Source organism: Aythya fuligula, chromosome 28 (assembly GCF_009819795.1).
Source record: "Aythya fuligula isolate bAytFul2 chromosome 28, bAytFul2.pri, whole genome shotgun sequence".
NCBI lineage: Eukaryota > Metazoa > Chordata > Aves > Anseriformes > Anatidae > Aythya > Aythya fuligula.
This window is the reverse complement of record NC_045586.1, coordinates 3,104,543-3,123,592: the sequence shown is the minus strand read 5'-3', so window position 1 is coordinate 3,123,592 and position 19,050 is coordinate 3,104,543. Positions and strand designations below refer to the sequence as shown.

Below are 19,050 nucleotides of genomic sequence, written 5' to 3'. Positions count from 1 at the left end.
AGGTGCTTTCATCAGGACAGCATGGCCATTTCAGGCTGGCAGAGAACTGACACAGACGTAGCAAGGAGAGTTCAACAAGGGTAGATGAAAACTGAGCAAGCAGATCTGCAGAACTCAGGTCAGAATACTTTCCTATTCAAGTTTCCAACAATCTCAACTCAGTCTTATGCAGCCACTTTTAAAGCCCCAGCAAAATGCTATTTAAATAATGCAGGACAACAAATGTAAGGAGTAACTGAAATCCCTATAGATTTACCTGTGAGTGGTCGTAACCAGACAGACTCTCTCTTCCTGGGACCACCTCCAACTCTGTCTGTTGTGGCGGCTGCTGCTGCCTAAAATAGAAAGCGTCTGTAACAGGAGAATAGAGTCTGCTAAAAACGATTGCCAAGGAAACAGATACTCTGTGGTTACACCAATGATTCATTAGCCCAGAGGAGTTCACTGCTGCAGAGAGGAAAGTTTGGGTAGGAAGACTATTTGACAGGAGGGCAGAACCAGCAAGAGAGGCATGGTAAAAGGAGCTGAGCACCTCCTGACCTTGAGGGCAGCTGTGCTGTGCCCATCTCCAGGGGAAGACTGACGCTCTGCCCCAGCTGGGGCCTCTGCATAGAGTTTGAAAGGGCAGGCCGAGATTCCTGGCTTGAGTTCCTTAAAGCAAAGGAGAAAAACACATTTAAAAAATACCAAATGAAAGCAAACAGCTGGCTACTGCCTGTAGGAGAACATGTCTGTCTCAGACAGGACTGGAAACCATTTTTGCAAAACCTATTCAAGTGAAGGATCCTTCCACTCAATTTCCATTGTCTCTGAAAGGGGTGGTGGTGATCCCGTAATACAATGCTAATGGCTGTGAGCCAGAGGGCTGTCTGCCCCCTTCAACTCAGTCACCGAGCAGGGGAACAATTAATAACCTATGCCGGAAGCCTGGCCAGTTCAGCATCATTGTTAAAGCACAAGCACAGGTTGTGGGGTCCTAAAAACCCCCCAAAGTTTTCCATTCAGATCTACATCAGACACTCCAGAGCTGGAGCCTGCAGAAACCACCAGCAGTTTTAGCTTTTAAGCCCAAGACACTGGTGCAGTTCTTTATGTTCTTCTGTTAACTGTCAGAATTTAGTTAAACACATTTTCCTCCCACAAGAAAGGAAGAGAAATACAACATTTTCTCAAGAGTTCTTTTGTAAGCTGCTGATTCTGAAGTAGTACCCCATCTCAAAGATGAAACAATTTTACACAAAACCTACCAAAGATGCACATAGATAAACGGCACCACAAGCAATCAGACAGATTAGTGCTTATCTGCTCTGAATTTGCGCAGTGTATTTAGAAGTTGTATACGGATATGAGAATGGATGTGCGTGGAACAAATGAGTTCAAAGAGATATCTCTAATGCTAGGGCAGGAATTAAGGCCTGTATCAGATCTGCATCAGACTTCAGCCCTGCGCTCAGACTGCAGTTCTCTAAAGCCAAGTGCTCAACACTTAATACTCTCTTATCAGAAAGCATCATCTTGCTAACTGGAGGAAGGGAAGAAGTGCTACCTGCACTCCAGGACTTTTCCTCACTGAAAAAGAAAAAAAATCCTGGCTTTTCACCTGCCCACAGGCACAAGCAATCTAGCCTTCTGCTTGCCTGGTTTGGAAAGATTCCATCTGGGGCACCCACCAGGTCTGAAGCTATGAACAACATACAGGCAATTTTTTTTCTTCATTTCAGTTGCTGCTCTTGTGTAATGGGCCTGGAGCTAACCCATGGGAAAAGACAGCAGCTCTGATCACTCCCAAGGGAGATGCAGCGGTGGAACAATGTACACTACCAACCTACCAAAATAGTCAAGAGGAGAAAGAAGGAGCAGAAATGATGGCAGCTTGCCCAGAGCATCACTCATGAGCTCATTCCTGAATCCAAGGTCAAACTACAGCAGTGGAAGAAAAAAGCGTTTACATTCTGCCATCAACTACAGACAGCTCTGCTCCCATGAAAAACCACTGTGGACCAGCTGCCCTCCTGGACTGCCACAGGAAGGCAAGAGCTGCATTCAAATCTGGACTTCACTCATATTCACTAATATTAGCTCTGAATGCAAACAGAAAACTTGCTCCAGTAAACAGAGTTAGACAAGGCACTGGTAGAGTTGAACTTTGCCGGCTTGCTAAGCTATACAACTGAGACAGCCAAAGGAATTAAATTTCTTGCACTTCATAGTCCTCTAGTGCCTGGAAAAGAGGGACTTAGTGATTTCTCCAGGGCCTAAGCACAAACTGATGGGAAGCTCGGTGAGGAATAGAGGCCAAAGCTCCTGTGGCTCTGTGTTGCTGATTTTTCTGGGACAAGATCCCATCAGGTTCACGTGCTATCACTGATGGTTGGCAAGTCATTTCCATGTACATACTTGACATTGGTGTTGGTACAGATGATGTACTCAATTTCATCCGAGTAGGGGTTCTGGAAGGTAAAGGAGCTGGTTCTCATCCAGAGCCATTCCCGGTTTTTGGATCGGAATCGGAACATGACTGACAGAACCTGGCCTTTTAACTTCACCACCTAAAAAAACGTAATGCCATCAGTAGTACCTGATAAAAGAAGGTGTTGAAGAGCAACTTGCTTCTGAGCACAAGCCACCCCCCATTAAAAACTTGTGATGGCCCTTTGCCTGAAAGCCTACAAGACCATATCTCACTTTTTTCCCAGCTAAACAGCACTGCTACCATTCCCTTATGCTATCTTGAATACCGAATGATGGTGGTGGGGGGGTATTAAATCTAATATTACCATTTTGGCTTATATTTTATTTATCTCTTTGCACTGGTGAGATGTATGAGAAAACCTCCAGCAAATGAAGCGCACGCTGTTGCTTCTGATTCCAGCTATTTGGACAAATGGATATGAGCAGCTGTTTTTGGAGTCATGAAAGCACATGGGCAGTCTTACCTGCCCTGCCACAAGTCCAACGCCCTCAGAAATAAGAGTAACCACAACAGGACAAACAAACCACATCCATTTCGAGTTCTGCACCACTTGGCTGGGCCCTAGAGATGAACCAGTGTTTCAGCCACAGAAGCATGGCATTCAGGTATGCACTTTGTAGCCATGTCTCTGGCCCTAAAAGCAGACTGGATCAGCAGCCAGAGGATGAATTCAAGAGTTAGATATCAGATGCTTCTGCTTTGTTTTTCGCATTCAGTTACGTGACTATCTGTAACCACTTGCCATTGGACAAAGAAGTAATAGCTAAGGTTTATTCTTTTGGTTTTCCAGTTATTTTTGCTGCTTTGCAAGCAACAAGACAGATTCCAAGTTGGATACCACTATGCATGCAAATTGGTAGTTTAAGTTCTTTACCTGCTGAAAGCTGTCCCGCAAAAGCTGTTGGTCTTCTGGGTGGCAGAAATCCACAATGTCTTTCCCCAGAAGTTCCTAATTTTAAAGGAATTGGGAGATAAATCAAGCCAGCTTTCATCTGGCAGGCACGCTTCCTCTTTCAGGTCTGCCCCATTAATTCTATTTTTGACAGGTAGTTACTGCTCCCCCTTTCCAAATCATTGTTACACAAACCAAGTGCAGGAACTGGTGTGCTGTATTTTAGAGAGAAGCACAACAGTATTTGACTAACATTTGATCTCTAACTCAAAAGTAGGAAAAAACAATCTTAATTGACATTTAACATAACCCAGAGCCACCCACCCTGCCAGTGATCAAAGCACTTTGAAAACGCAGATGAAAAAGCAACTGCTGGAGAAGAAACACAGGCCTGGTTTAGTGGCTGGGCACTGTTTTAATCAAATTTATTAAGACAAGCAGAACCATGATGTACGAAAGAGGGAGTAGGAAAAAGCAAGTTTGAACAGCAGTTCTTTCTTAGAAAGCTCCTGTCATTTTCTCACCTGTGGCTGGTAGCCAACAGTAGCCACACAGCGGTGATCTATGAAGGTGAAAATGCCTTCAGTGTTGTGTCGGGAGATGAACTCTGTTGGCTGACAAACATTGTTCATGTCTGTACAGTTGGGCGAGCTAGTGACCTGCAAGGTAAGACACGTACATTGTTATCAGATCTTGTGAGAGCTGCTTTCTCCTGGCCTGGCAGCCCTGCAGTCAGATTTGTTGGAAGTCAGGGAACAACTTCAGACAGAACAGTTCAACTCTGTGGACTCTTAGGACAAGGCAATGTTGAACCATTTAAAGATGCTACACACCTGGAGTCTGCCAATAGCCACGAGGCAAAACTTGCTGCCCTGGCCAGCGTCCGGGTCATCATCAGGCAGTGAAACACCTGAGAGGGGAGTGCCAAAAATTCCAGCAAGGTCAATACAGGAAGAACTGCTGATTTCAGAGGAAAAAAGGCATGCAGTTCTGACTTCAACACATCTCTCCACCCTGTTTTTTAATTCAATATCCTTTCCCATGAAGGAATTCAGTACATTAAGCTGCCTCCCCCCTCCCTTTTCTTGCCAGAAAAGTTCAAGATCTCTGTAACTTTCAGAATTAGCTAGTAAATTAGACAGCCTAATATAATTTTCATCCTCTACAGAGAATACTGCTTAGACACACACTTCTCTGTTCCAGCATCTGCAAAAATTAGTTCAATCCTAAAATGACCAAGTAACAGATACATTTAGAAAGTATTTGCTTGCACATTCAGTTCAGAGAATGGACAATTTCAAACTACATTTTTAGAAATGGACATATCTGAATGCTTTCACTAAGTCATTACCTGCAGGGGGCCAGGCCTTTATGTAACCTGTGCAGTGCACCACAACGTAGTGAGGTTCACCATCTTTTGCTGCACCTAAGCCATTCCTTGGGAGAGAGAAACAGTTCTGATTGTGCTATATATTAAACTGGATGAGGCAAGTTTTATACTTGTATTAAAAAAAAATTCCACACAACATCTTCAGGGTAAAGAAGAGACTTGACATAAACCCAAGAGGTGTAAAGACAAAACTCATACAATGACTAAGATATAGGAAGGAGCCTCTGGAGGCCATCTGTGTCCGCCCCCCCTGCTCAAGCACAGCCAACTAGAGACGGATGCCCAAGTCTAGGTGGCTTTTGAAGGAGACTCCACAACCTCCTTGGGCAAGCTGTTTCAGCACTGTTACCTGCACAGTAAAGATGTGCTTCCTGATGTTCAGAGGGCACCTCTCGTGTTGCAGTTTGTGCCCGCTGCCTCTTGTTCTGGCACTGGGCACCACTGAAAAGAGCCTGGCTCCACCCTCTTTGCACCCTCCCTTTGACACATTGGTAAGATCCCCCCAAACTTTCTCTTCTCCAGGCTGACCAGCCCCAGCACTCAGCCTCTTTTAAGAAAGGTGCTCCAATCCCTTGGACATCTTGGTGGCCCCCATAGGGCCACCATGTCTCTGTCCTGTCTCCAGCATGTCTCTGTCCTGTACAAAGAGAGACTAACACTCCAGATGCAGCTTCAATAATGCTGAGTAGAGAAGGATCACCTCTCTTGACCTGCTGGCAATACTTTGCTTAGTGCAGCCATCAGCTTTCTTAGCAGCAAGGACACAATGCTGGCTCATGTTCAGCTTGGTGCCCACCAGGACTCCTAGGTCCTTTCCTGAAGAACTGCTTTCCATCTGGGTGGCTCCCAGTAGTTTGGAATTTGTCTCAGCTTCAAATTAACACTGGGATAATATGCACCAGAACCAACAACAACAGTTTTGTAGAACACATTTTAAACTGACTTAAAACCCCAAGCATGGAGTAAAGAACTAACATTTCTCAGGACTATCTTCACCGACATACTGGTACTTCATCTTCCAGCAGTTGTCTCCAAGCTCTATGAGCTATACTAGCCCACCCTATACAGTCACTAACCACGCTGTGTCCCCACCACTGTCAGAACTGTCATTTCTTTTGTTCCTAGCAATGCAAAGGGCTTGACCATAACCCTTGTGTTATTTACCTGCAGCGATTCCTCATAAAGCTGAGACGATTTACAGAAACTGGATCCACTGAGCCGTTGCCACACCTGTACCAGAATTATAAGTGAGAGGGGAAAGGCTTTTGTCTTTCCTGGATTGTTTTTCCATCAAAACAATCTTGAATAAGACAAAGTACTCTATAAATGGGGATAAACCTTTGAAGCTCCATCACACAAGTCAAAAGCACTCATTCTACAGACTTCCAGAACTGTGATGACACATCGGGTCAAAATAAATTGTTACTTGAAACTGGACCTCCTACATCAACGGTTGAGCTATTTTAGCACCAGGCAAAGAAAAACCTCTAGCTCTCAACTGCTAGCTCTGTGTGGAAAGCTCACCCCATGTTATATCTTGTCTGGCAGAATGAGCAAAAAGCGCTGGAATAAAGGTATGAAGGGGACATTGGCAAGTTCAGCTTCAGGCTCTAATGAGACTTCCAAGGACTCTCTCCATTACCTCATTCGGCAGATAAAAGATCTTCGTGAACCCATGCACATTCTCATGGACTGCTGGCCTTCCTTCTTGACAGTACCTGTCTTTAAATCTAGGATGCGACCTAAAGAAGGTAGTAAAAACAAGATGCTATCGCAATTTGAGTCCTTTCCCCAACACAGGCACCAGGTAACGCATTAGGAAACTAGTGAGATATAAGTGTCACCAGTGGTACCTTTAGATGCATTCTCAGGGGGGGCTGCAGGATCCTTGTTAGAAAGGCACCAGGGTTTGGTTCCTTCTACAAAGGGAAGGTTTTGATCCAACCAAGTCCTTTGATGGCTTTCACGCTGCCCACCCCTGCCAATCCTCTCTCAGGCTGCTTTACCTGTCAGTGCATTCTCTGATGTGGAAAGCTGCTCCCTCAGCTTGCCCACGTCATCTGGGTGCACCTGGTCGTATAGGGTGCTGCCAAACCATTCAGACTGGGGCTGGTTCAGGACAGGAGTCACAGAATCAGAGACATACACCACCCTCCCAGTCTCACAGGACACTATGAACAGAAAGCCGTCGGCTGCCTCTAGGATCAGGTGTTTCAGTTCCTGCATTCACAACAGACAGACATGCTCTTAACTCCACAGACAAGCAGGTGACACTCTCTAAACTCACCCCAGGCACCTAACTCCCCCACCCACAATTTAATTTCCCCTCTCCCCCTGTAATTGCAGTATTTCCCACAAAGTAGCATTAAGGCAAGACCTGGTCAGTGAGAAAGGAGGGTTTGTAGGTGCCATCAGTGGAGGTATTGCCTGTGCCACGCAGAGACTTCATGTGAGAGACAGCCATGCGCAAGATGGTAAGCTTGTCTGGTTTACGGGCCAGGGCACTGCAGGTAGGCACCATATCTGACAGCTCTGTGATGTAGGCAGTCATCTTGTTCCTTCGCCTACGTTCAATCTCGCTGTGATTTTCCCTAAAAAGGCCAGGGGGGAAAGGAGGAAGACAAAGTTACTAACAGGCCAGAAGGCTCAGCCATTTTCCTATGGCGATGCTTCCACAAGGCCAAGGTGCAAAATACAGAAATGCATCAGGGTCATCAGGAGTTAGGACTACAAGCGTCTCGCATGCTGGTCGTGCATAAAGGAACGCAGGAACAAGTGCAAGGAGAAGAGTCTACAGTTGGACCTCCTTCGCTGCAGACAAGAGAGCCTCATTTTAAATCATGTTGATTCTCCAGTATCTCATGAAAGCTATGAGCTAAGCTATTTTAAAACAGGGAGAAGCTTTTCCACCATTTCCACACCACTTCAGGAAGCCAGAGAATTTCTTCCTTTACCATGGCCTCTGATCTTAAGGTAGGATTCATCAGACTTGAGGGAGGAAGCTTGCCTTTAAGCAGCGAGGCCCCATCAGCACTGGTTCAGACAGGCTAAGAATACTCATCCCAGCCCCTCTTTGAGGATTAAACAAATGCTACCCCCACCCTTGTAGACACTCATCTCCAGTAACCATACAAGGAGGCCAGGATTGCAATTAAGACTTGGACACCTAAATTACCAAAAAAAAAAAAAAAAAGAAAAAGGGGCCTCACCTTACAGTGCCTTTATGAAGATACTTCTCAGTTACATTGAAAGCCAGCAATATGGCAGAAGGGAAAACTTCTGAGGGGAGATGTACACCTCATTTCTCTTCAGATCAAGGCCAACACAGACAGCCCACCTACCAGGTAAAGACCTGGGTGGTGCACACAATTTCTCTTGAGACAGTACAACAATTCTGCCCATTTACTGTCCTTACAGATGTTCTTCACATGCCTTTTGCAAGTCTGCTCACAAGGCACAATTCCTCATCAAGTCCCCAGAAGTCAAAATATAATTTCTGTATTCTTTTTATCTAGTACATGTAATTTCACTGCAGCACTAACGTCGGTTTTTCAAAACAGAACTTAAAAGCCAAGTTTCTTATACAAAAGGATGGATCAGATGCACAGAAGCACATGATCAGAAAAACGTAATGACATGAGTGTTTGAGGGAACATAAGCAAGGGAAAGAGGATAAAAAAAATGAAGCATTTATCAACACCCAGGTGTGTGCAATCATTCATTGACCTTGCTCCTTGCTGCAAGAAATCAATTCTCAGAAAAATTAGTGCTTCAATTATCACACTCACCTTTAATCAAGTTTCTCCAAACTTGCATGCTCAATTGTGAAAATTAAACTACCTCCACTACAAAGGCTATTGGGAAACCATTAGACATTTTACTTGCCCCACTGCCAAATGTTTTTTACTTCAGGCTCTTGCATGACAGCAAGAAATGACTACTGGGAAGAGAGTCACTATGTCATTGGAAGAGAAATTCCTGAAAAACACTGCTGTTTGCGGTAGTCACAAGCCTCACCTATAAGGTTTCCTTACCTCCTCAAATATTTAAGCTACGCAATACTGTGGTTAGGGAAGACTGTGTTTGAGGGTTATTTTTTGGTTTAAAACCAGAAAGTAGGCAGTAAACTGACCAGAGCCATGGCATTCTCAACATTCAGAACAGTCTTTTAGTCCTGCATACTGTTTAAGAATCAATCTAGGGTGAAACAATCCAAAAAAGGTACAAGGTAAGTTTGCAGAATGGCAAACCACAAAACAAGCCATTAACTCATGAATTATCAACCCTCAGCTCTGCAGCAGTAATGAGCCATGGGTGGCAAGCAACAGAAGCCTTGGCAGTTAAGCTATTTTTGCAGTTCAAAACAGGGAAGGATACATTCAGGGTCAATGTTTTGCTATTGGAGCAATGCAGTCCTGACAACACACCATCTCTACCACCTGCAGCTGGGAACTCGTGTTCTCAGGGTACACTTCTATATTAATGGTACAGAATTCACAATGACTGCTTCAGTCATTTCAGCGAGAGTCATGGTTCCTAAGAAACTACAAACAGGAACTCAAGAAAATATCCTGCTTTCAGTAAGCCTAAATTGTTCTTCAACTTTCCTGGAAGTTTTTAAGGGACCATAAAATTAAGTAGAAAAAATTAACCAGTACATTTTTTAATGCCTGTTTTGACAGTACAATAGCATTCCCATGAGAAAACTTTACCAAGGCCAGAACAAGGCAGTTGCCACCTTGATCCAGCACAAGAAAAAATGTATTTAGCACAAGTTAGCAAAGCTACAATACTCAGTGAAAGCAGTGGTCCAACCACGTTCTTCCCTGTAGTCTTCTGCGAACAAATCCTTTTGTGTATTCCCCAAAGACATTCTTATAAGGGAACTAGATGCCTTTCCCCTCCTAATTTGTATTACACAGCAATTTCCAGAAGTCTGTTCACTTTTAAGTCCTCTACTGCAGCAGATGAGGGAAGGAGGGGAAAAAAAGGAAAAGGGATGCCTAGAGATATATAAAGGAAAGGAAATACTCTGCTTGTCCATGCTTGAAATCTCCGTTCTCCTACCTGGCAAGTCTCTCCTTATCCGCTGAACTCTGTTCATCATCAGACCTAAAAATAAAATCAGCGAGCTAAGCTAAAATGGAAAAAAGTTTAAAGAAATGAAAAATGGGAAGATGTACTAGGAAACCCAGCCTACAGATATGCCTGTTTTGCAGGAGATTAATTCCATAAAACAAAGCAGTCACTTTGCATCATTACACATTAAACTAATCTACATTGTTTTAAAGTTTTAGAATGCTTATCAGAATCATAAAATAGGTAAGGAGTAGATTTTACATGTAACTGAGGTGCAGATCGTTCTGTGCAAGATTAAAAGGAAGAAGAGGGTCTAGACTACATTAAACTGCTCTTTCTTTAAAGGGGAATAAAAAAAATCAATAGCCTGTTTGAGATTAAGAAAACAGAAAAGCAGATTTAAAAAAAATCTAAAGAGCATAAGGTTCACAGATACCACATTTTTGTAATGCTGTTACATAAACACCATTCAGGACAACACAGTCAAGATGGCTACATGACAAATTACACAGATGTTACGCACATCATTTACAAAAAGGCAGGCAGACATTCCCATCAACTTGCATGCACTTTCAGTTTTCAGGGAAGAAGAATCTGCAAACCATGTTTTGAAAAGACTAGTAAGTTTTTCCGGTTCAGTCTTGGCTGCCTTGGATAACAAATAATCCTTCAAGAGCTACTGCCAGGAAAGGTGAAGGTAACCATGTGTTCTCAGTGAGGCAGGTGGGCAATCACTCAAAGGCTCAGCAACTAAGACATATAATGTGCATTTCTGGAGTCTAATAGGTGTATTTTAGCATTAACCAGCTGTGACGCTTTTCAACTTCAAACAGGTTCTAATACAGCACTTAAAACGTGATGTTCTCTTCTATGCTCTGTTTTGCTTCATATCATCTGAGGATGGAGGAAGAATGTACTGAAAGATGTAGGCTAACAGAAAGTTACAAAGAGCATGATACGATACCAGCAGTCATGGAAAACATCTGTGAGCAAGCCAAGGGGGGCAGATGCAGAGAGGATCTGTGGCATCCTTTTGTTACACCTGCATTCAGGGTGTCTGAATGCTGAAAACTTTGTCAACACTCTTCACCTCCTGCCACTGTCCTTTAGAGACTTGCCCAAGTCAGTAACTGCAAGTGATAACCTCTACATTAAAGTGCATAGGTTACTGCAGATGTCCTAAATACTGCAGACAACGGCTCTGGGCCTGGGCCTTAACAACTTTAGGTGTATAACATTCAGTTCTGGGATTGTGATGGTTTTTTTTTTTTTTTTTTTGGTTGGTTGGGGTTTTTTTCTTTGTCTTGTTGCATATTCCTCTTTTCTTCTCCAACCTTGTCCATGTTAACCAAGGTAATCAAAGGGCATACCACAACAGTAGTAACAGGGATCTGAGACCCCACTCCAGCTATGGTACCACTGTACAGTCAACAAGTAGGTCTTCTAACTTTAGAGACTATGAAACCATTCAACATTGCAATTCCTGCCTACAGAATGTGCCTTTTTGGTATTTTGCATTATCCTACCACTTAAGTTATCGGGGTCTGCTATGCCTTAAGTTTCCAGAGCTTATGACTTGCACTAGGGAATAAAGTTATTTGGTGTGGGCTGGCAAACACATTTCCAATTTGCTTGATTTCAGGTCAAGTCAAACCACTTAAAAGCTAGAGAGCCTCAGCTTAGAAGTCACTCCTAGATATTTGGCAGACGATCAGCGTGACTGTGACCTGAAATTTTGGCTTTGCAATATTTCCCTCTGTGCACTAAAACTTTAACACAAGTTTATAGCTCTGGCTGAAACAGGGAAGAGACATTTTATAAAGCCTTTATTTCTACACCAGTAGTTTCATTGTATCACCTCTGGGAAATTGCAGGAAGAGGCCCCCACAACCAACATAACACCCTGCTGATCCTCAGGGTCCTTGAAGCAACATACTAGGCAGTCCATTCCGCCTTGTTCTCAAGCACTTTTATTTTAACTCCAGTTTCAGGAACTTCTGAAGTCTGATCTCTCCTTAGGACACATGACTAAGCATAGCATCTTGACCACTATTCTGTATTTGCTCTTATTTCCTCCTACCAAGGCATAAGATAATGACCCTTTGCACTAAGGGGACAATCTGAAATTTATAACACTCAGTATACACAAAAGAAGCTTACTTTGACAAAAAAAAAAAAAGAATGTTATACTGCAACATAAATGAAACTCATAAAAATACTTAAATTTAGTTTCATGGTCTTCAGAAAACTGAGGAATACCATGAAGTAACTAGACAGTACAGAGCTGCTCTCAGACACCACCAGGTAGAAAATCAGCATCAAAATACTGCCTATAACATTACTGTACACTCTAGTGTCTAGGCAATCCCTTGTTTAAGGGAAGCTTCTGCCTGACTTACTCCCCCACAGAACATATAAGCCACACACAGGTAAGCACAAAAATTGCCAGAAGACCCTGTTCAAATAAATCCTAAACTAAGCATAAAACTTGTCTGCAAGTTTCTTGGGCAGAAGAAGAACATGAGAGTCCAAGCCAACAGCTGAAATAGATATTAAGAAAGAAGATAAAGTTATCATACTCATAATGAACTGGTCCAAAAAAAAAAAAAAAAAAGGAAAGTATCTCAGTCCTTTGGTGCAAGATGCACCTTCCTTTAAAGGAGAGAAAAATCTAGCTGCTAATTAGAAGGGTGCCACAGGATCTCTTATGTTAGGGTGGTTTGGCACCACAATCTTCCAAAATTGCAATACAACAGATTCTTACCTGGCAAATCTTTCCTTATCATTTGGCATTGGGTCATCATCACACCTAGGAGGAAGGGGAGAGGAAGGAAAAAAAAAAGTGTTTACATTTATTTCCCAAAGACAAAGAGAACAAGGTTTAACAAAACATGCAGAAAATGCAAACTCTGCTGAGCTTAGGCAATCCAGAACCATATTCTTCCTTTATCTAATTAAAATAAAGTGTAGACTTTTATGACATAGATGTCTCCCACATCACATTCCTATCAAAGACAATGGCATTTCACTCAGTAATTTAAGTGAACACACACACACAAAGCAATAGGTTCAGCTGAGCTTTGAAGATTCAATTAGCACAGACCAACACCTTCATCCAAAAGATCTCATAGGTAAATCCTACGATCATCAGGACCATAATCATCTCGAAGCCATCCTGAAGTCATCTCTAGCAGACTGACATACATTAGTTGTCCAATCCCAAACCATGTAGTGCGACTACAAATAAGTTACATGAGATCTTCCAACTCTTCTGCATTCCATATGGGTCGTGAGGGGAGATACTTGCATGCTTGCCAACTCCTCAGGAACAAGGAGGTCTCTGTAGTTGGAGCATCCTTACAACAGATGAGAATTAAGTGATACATACCTAAGGCCCTAACAAAAGCTCAGCATCTCACTGTTGTGCTGACAAGCTATTTGGCAGAAGATTCTTCTCTACAATAAACAGGGGCTTGGGCCAGCAGCAGTACTCCTATAGTGCTGTGCTGAAACAAACAGCAGATTGCTGAGAGCATTCACAGAAAATATTTAATCTTCTGCAGTGCTGGTACTGAACGCTAACATCATCACTGAGTTCCACAACACTGCTTCCAGCCTTGCTGTGAGCCCAGAGCTCAGAAGGCTCACCTCTGCAGCTGACCTCATCACATTGTGGGGCTGGCCCTGGGTGTTTTGAGGTAGAGACTGTATCCCAGGCAGTAACAGGATCTCCTCCCAACCACAGTCCCTTCTCCAGACTCACAGACCCCCATATGCATAGCAGCTTTTATTTGGCATCAGCTGCAGAGATGGAGAAATACTGCTTACTAAGAGAAAGGGAAGAGCTTAAGGAAGTGGATCGCTGCCTCCTCTCCTTCACAGCCGTTGCTTTCAACTCTGCACTGCTGGACAGGAAAAGCCACAGAAACAGCAAGCTCCTACTCTGAGGGGAATGCAGAGACACTTAGATCACACAACAGAAACTTCTGGATGTGACGTTCTCTCTCACCTGAGGAATTTACTGTTCCCTTCTCCATCATCATCAAAATCAAGCCTGAAAAACATAAGCAAGAAGAGATTAACCAAGCAGTTTCTCCTTCACATGATGTTTTTTCTTCTGTCCTTGCAGGGATGCAGATGATTCCTGAAAGGAAGATTTAAGTAATCCCAAATACGAACATGAAACAATCCACAAGGTTTAGAAGGGGGCTTCTTTTATGTGTTTAACAGAAACAGAGCAAGGAAACAGTTCAAAAGACAGACCACTGAGCACCCATTGCATCATAAACTCCTACTCCAAATGCTCTGGATCTCACAGCAGCAATCTGAAGCACAATAGGCTGCCGCAACTGCTTCTTGTTGCTCAAGTGACTGATCAACAACCCACAAATAGAGCATTTACAACTCAAAAGTTTGGACCAGTTGCATTAAGAGGAAAAAAAAGAGAAGGGCCCAGCATTTCAAGAGTTACAGTTCAGTCTGGTGACCTGCATGGTCATCCTTAGTTCGACAATGGACAATGTCACAGTGCTGTTGGAAGCATGTTTTGTCCCTGTTACAAGTGTATGTGGGATGGCAGAGGAAAAGCTTTTCACTACACTTCCTTTCAGGATGGAACATTGGTCCGGAGAGACAGCATAGCAGCATGCATGTTTGTAAACGAATTGCAAGGAACAAGCAGCAGACAGCATGGGAGGAGCTGCAGGGGAGTGAGAGCATCACTCAGCAAATGGAGGTAAAGGAAAGAGCAAGTGATGGAGAGAACACAGATTTTAATTAGCTTGGAAGTTAAGAGGATGTTTTTTGGGCCAGGAATTTAAAATAAGCCACTCAATATCCTTTTAATTTGCAAAGGCATTTTTAGCAAACAAAAAGCCTACCACAAGCACACTGCAGCTTCTTTCACTGCTTCTATGACTCCCGTCTCAATCCTTGGCAAATAACCCCCTCTGAGTTTTAACTCAGCTTTTTAACCCTCTGTTTTTGTATGCAACACAGAATTCTGGTTTTATAGGATACGATGGCACAAAGCATGCCACTCCACAGGAAAAGGACTTCATACAGCACAACTGAAGGAGTCTGGCCACTCTGCTTAAAAATAGACAAGTTCCCTCATCACAAGTCCAACCGCTCTTCAGGAGAGCAACATTTCCCCAAAGACCACTTCACACACATCCAGCAAAGAATTAAAAAAGCCAACCATGGAGTACACACTCACCCAGGACGCCTCTTGTTGGCTCTCTGAACGATGGCTCCTCCAGCTTGTGCACCCGGCCCAGGGTTCCCAGAGCTGACAGCTGCATTCAGCGAGGAAACATCTGATGCCATTTCTAAACAGGAGGGGCAGAAACACCGTAAGAGTGTTACATCAAATCCCCCTCTAGCTCAGACAGAGTAGTCTCAACACAGAGCTCTCATTGAGAGCATTTCAGTGTCTGAAGTAGAGATTTTGCGCAGCATGCTTCTAGTCCTTTTATCTACTGCTGCTCCACAGCCCGCGCTCAGGGTCCATTTCAAGCTCTGACTACACGCTGTTTCCATAAGCTCAAAGGCTTAGCTCATTAAACTAAAAGATGTGGTCTCCTTTTTAGACAGGGGAGGAGTCTGATGCGATCATGGGTGGGGGCTAAAACAACTCTCATACGCTAGCTGCATAAGCATGCAGAAGGGGAGGAGAAGAGTCACGGGTTCGCCTGAACGACTTTCCTACCACCTCCTTCAGAGGATGCATTTTCCAGCCTAAGAGACAAAAAGCTAACCAAGGTGCTCGTGAGGCACCTCGCCAAGATGTCTTTCAGATGCACATTCCTCTTGTTCAGCAGTACAGACCCGCAGGCAGAAGGGGTGAGATCGCCAGGCTGACTGTGCTTCTCCACGACTGACCACACACCCAGAGCAGAACAGTCGTTCTTCCCCAAAACGACGCCACCAACACTGCCCCTGTTAGGTACACAAGCAGGCTCGCTTGGAGCTAGAAGCCTTGTGTTTTACGGACAGAACAGTTGTGCAAGCAGCAAGAAACTTAATGAATTCTTAAAGAGATGAAACAGGCAGGTAACACCTGCAAAAAGCACTGAACTGATGAATCCTGAGATACACCGCTAATGCCACAGCATAATGGATTAGAGAGGTTCCACACAGACACAAGATCTGCGGAAAAGGATGCCTGAAGAGATAAAAATACCCCCCTTCCAGTGTACGGGAAAGAAAGGAGTGTGTCAGGGAGAAGCTGAATGTGCTGCCCTCCTCACAAGCCAGACGGCAGGTCCAAGATTACATATTACACTCTTTCCCCACAACGAAAGCCAGAAGCCCCGGCTCTCCATGCCAGTACACACTGAACCCCCCCGCGGCAGCGTGGGCAGGCTGGCTCGAGCCCGTGCCCAGACCCAACAGACAGATGCCGCCCGTTCCTCCCCATGCGCTCAGCCAGCAGCTCCCAGCTCTCACCAAAGCCAACTCAGACTTTCTCAGTTCCTCGCAAGCCAAGACCTGACATTAGAAAGCAGAGTTTGAGAGCACAGAGCCCGACTTCTGACTCTCAGGTAGGATTTTTTTCCCCTTACTCCCGATTTAGAATTCAGGAGCACACAGAAAGCAGCTCTGTAGTGTTATAGCTGGCTCAGCATGCTTTCAACTGAGATCTCATCATAGGATATTACCACAAGAGCCGTGTTAAACATTCTTCTACATTAACACAATTTGATCTGCAGCAGATCCAGAGCTTTTCAAAAAGGTTAAAAGGCATTTGTTCACATTTCTGAAATAAGCCCACTCTATCCGTTTGAACAGCTGTGGTTCTTCACAGTTTGCTGCTAACCAACTGCTAGACTGCAACCAAAATACTTACTTCAGCCAGAGCATCTCCCCCACAATCTTTGCAAACTGCGCTGCGCGGAGTGCCTTGAAGGCAGAAAAAACAATTCTGCTTTATCAAAGTGGAGGGGACAGAAACACATCCCTAAAAGCCTATTGCTAAGGTTCCCAGACCACAGCAAAGCAGTACACTGACACGGAGAGCTCACACATCAACTGCCGCCAGAACTGGAGGGACTAAGCAAACAAAGTAGGGTTTAACAAATATGGCAACAAATCGAGCCTGAAGCTCTGGTGAGGTCAAATCTCAGCTGAGCCCAGGCCACTAGAATATTCCTAGACAAGGGAAGGAGAACTACAGATAGTGTAGAGTGCAACTGTGCAGCAATGCTCATTTTTACAGCTCACATCAAACAAACCACAGCCTTCTGCACCCACAACCCACCCTCCCCAGGAAAGAAAAAAACCAACTATTTTCAGCAGACAGATCAGGCTTTAACAAGTTTTTTTTTTTTTTTATACTGTTACTGAAGTTGTCTTTCAATCTGACAGCAATTTAATCTAAGCAGTACTTACACAGAGAGATGCAGGACCACTTGTACTGATCTGCATCCTTCTAAGCAACCGGCATTGCAGAGAAAGTTTCTTCCTTGCCAGTCCTTATAACTTCCTAAGGGTGACTAAACTACAGAACAAATATACAGCTCAGCACTTGGCAGTCCAGGGGGCCAACAGACAGACCCAAAAAGCACGAGCACACAAACCCAACCTCAGCACTAGCTGCAGCAACAAAATACGAACAGCTCTGTGAAGGTTCTCTGCCAGGAAATCAGTCCCTGCACGATAAGCTCAAGCCAGCTGATGTGATGCACTTGAAATAACTGGAGGCTGGCCTTCCTTACACCCACCCTCCAAGCTGGGCCCAGAGAGGTTCCCATCTCCTTACACTCTCCCCATTTGACTTGGGATTGCTTGGGCGCTGCCACTGATGGCTGTCTTCTGTGCTGCTTCCCTTATTCCCAGGGGAAACCCTGAGGTGCAGAGAGTGCTGATATCAAAGGTCTTCATTTAGTGGAACACAGCCCCGAGTGCAAGCAAACCAGGTCAGATACTTCATTCCCTTTTCATAGACAGCCTTCCAAGGAGTCTGTGGCTTTTCAACATACGTATGCAAATACCGTGATTTGAACAGAAATAAAGTTTCTGGAGCACTGCAGATATTTTTATTATTATTATTAAGAAGAGAGGAATTTCCGGCTTAGGGCAGTGGAAGGAAGCGACACTGTACAGTTCCTCTGCAAATCAACTTCTAACTAGAGTTGGGGGAAGGCATCTGTGTTTTTAAAGGCCTCACCTGAGTCTTTGCACTTCCATGGAACCTGCTGCATGGACTAGCATCTCACATTAAATCCCTTCACCTCACGCTTCAGCTTCCTATGCAGAAACATCTGCCTCTCGGGGTACAACGTGCCCTTTCACAAATGAAAGAACATAAAATATCTTGACATTTGATAATGTGAACTGATAATATGTTGCTCTGCACGCTAAAAGAGCATCAAAATGGTTCTGTGCTCCTTCACATGACCCACCACTTCCTCACCCCAGAAAAGGAGCTCATGGGGCAGGCTGATGGGATGACAGGCCATTCTAGCTTTTTCATCCTTCAGTATTTCTAAGTTAGGCACTCACACGAACGCAAAGCCTCCTTTCAAAGCATTAAGCAAACGTCAAGCTCAAGTCCTAACTCCTCCCCCACCCTCCCAATTTCTCCCCAGTCCAAACACAGGTCGTGCAACAATTTTACGTGGGGATCAGAACAGAACCGGTGGAACACAGATGTGCTCTAACTATTAACACAAGCTCCAAAAGCTTTGTACATGGCAACGAGGGGTGTGCTGAGGGGGGATGAAGTGGCCACATGTGGGAAGATCAGCGGCCCAGATGCCTATCCTGAGAAACAGAGGCACTGAACAGCAATCCCTCTCCAGCTGCACAAGAGAGTCCCTGGGTTCGAACATAAAAGGCAAGCCACATCTAGGCAGGAGCAAGCAGAGCAGAAGTCCCAGTGAGCAGTCAAACGATCCTCAGGAGAAAAGCTGGGTTGTCATAATCTGTAAAGGCTGATTTCATTTAAAACTACAGTCCCTGAGAAAGCTGCCAACCCAACGTGATCAGCAGGTCACAGGTTCCAAGGTGCTTAGCTCTGACTCAATACACCAGTACTCAAAGAGGTAAGAACAGCATCTTTCCGATTCTCTGGAATAACAAAAATAAATAAAAAAAAGGCAAAGGATACAATCCTTTGAAACAATAAATGTTGAGAGCAAGCAACACGACAAGCATCCAGTTTTGAAAGTGGTTTCTTCAAAAATCCAATGTGTCACCAGGAGTCCCCGGCAG

General features: G+C 44.2%; 1 protein-coding gene across 9 annotated transcripts in view; it reads right to left on the bottom strand.

Moving 5' to 3' along the window:
• Positions 1–19,050, bottom strand: part of ARNT (aryl hydrocarbon receptor nuclear translocator) — a 29,387-nt gene that overhangs the window by 6,806 nt on the left and 3,531 nt on the right. For 3 of the 9 annotated variants that reach the window (XR_004254243.1, XM_032204380.1, XM_032204383.1), the window contains exons 2-17: positions 15,053–15,164; positions 13,844–13,888; positions 12,599–12,643; positions 9,823–9,867; positions 7,133–7,346; positions 6,762–6,975; positions 6,609–6,674; positions 6,398–6,497; positions 5,920–5,985; positions 4,717–4,802; positions 4,199–4,275; positions 3,890–4,024; positions 3,348–3,422; positions 2,398–2,549; positions 541–651; positions 257–335 (exon numbers count right to left, since the gene is read on the bottom strand). Coding sequence is in view for 8 of the 9 variants with exons in the window: in XM_032204380.1 (XP_032060271.1) it covers positions 257–335; positions 541–651; positions 2,398–2,549; positions 3,348–3,422; positions 3,890–4,024; positions 4,199–4,275; positions 4,717–4,802; positions 5,920–5,985; positions 6,398–6,497; positions 6,609–6,674; positions 6,762–6,975; positions 7,133–7,346; positions 9,823–9,867; positions 12,599–12,643; positions 13,844–13,888; positions 15,053–15,164 (1,622 nt within the window). In the remaining variant the exon portion in view is untranslated. The remainder of the gene's footprint in view (positions 1–256; positions 336–540; positions 652–2,397; positions 2,550–3,347; positions 3,423–3,889; positions 4,025–4,198; positions 4,276–4,716; positions 4,803–5,919; positions 5,986–6,397; positions 6,498–6,608; positions 6,675–6,761; positions 6,976–7,132; positions 7,347–9,822; positions 9,868–12,598; positions 12,644–13,843; positions 13,889–15,052; positions 15,165–19,050) is intronic. The other 6 variants (XM_032204384.1, XM_032204382.1, XM_032204381.1 and 3 more) reach the window with 6 other exon arrangements.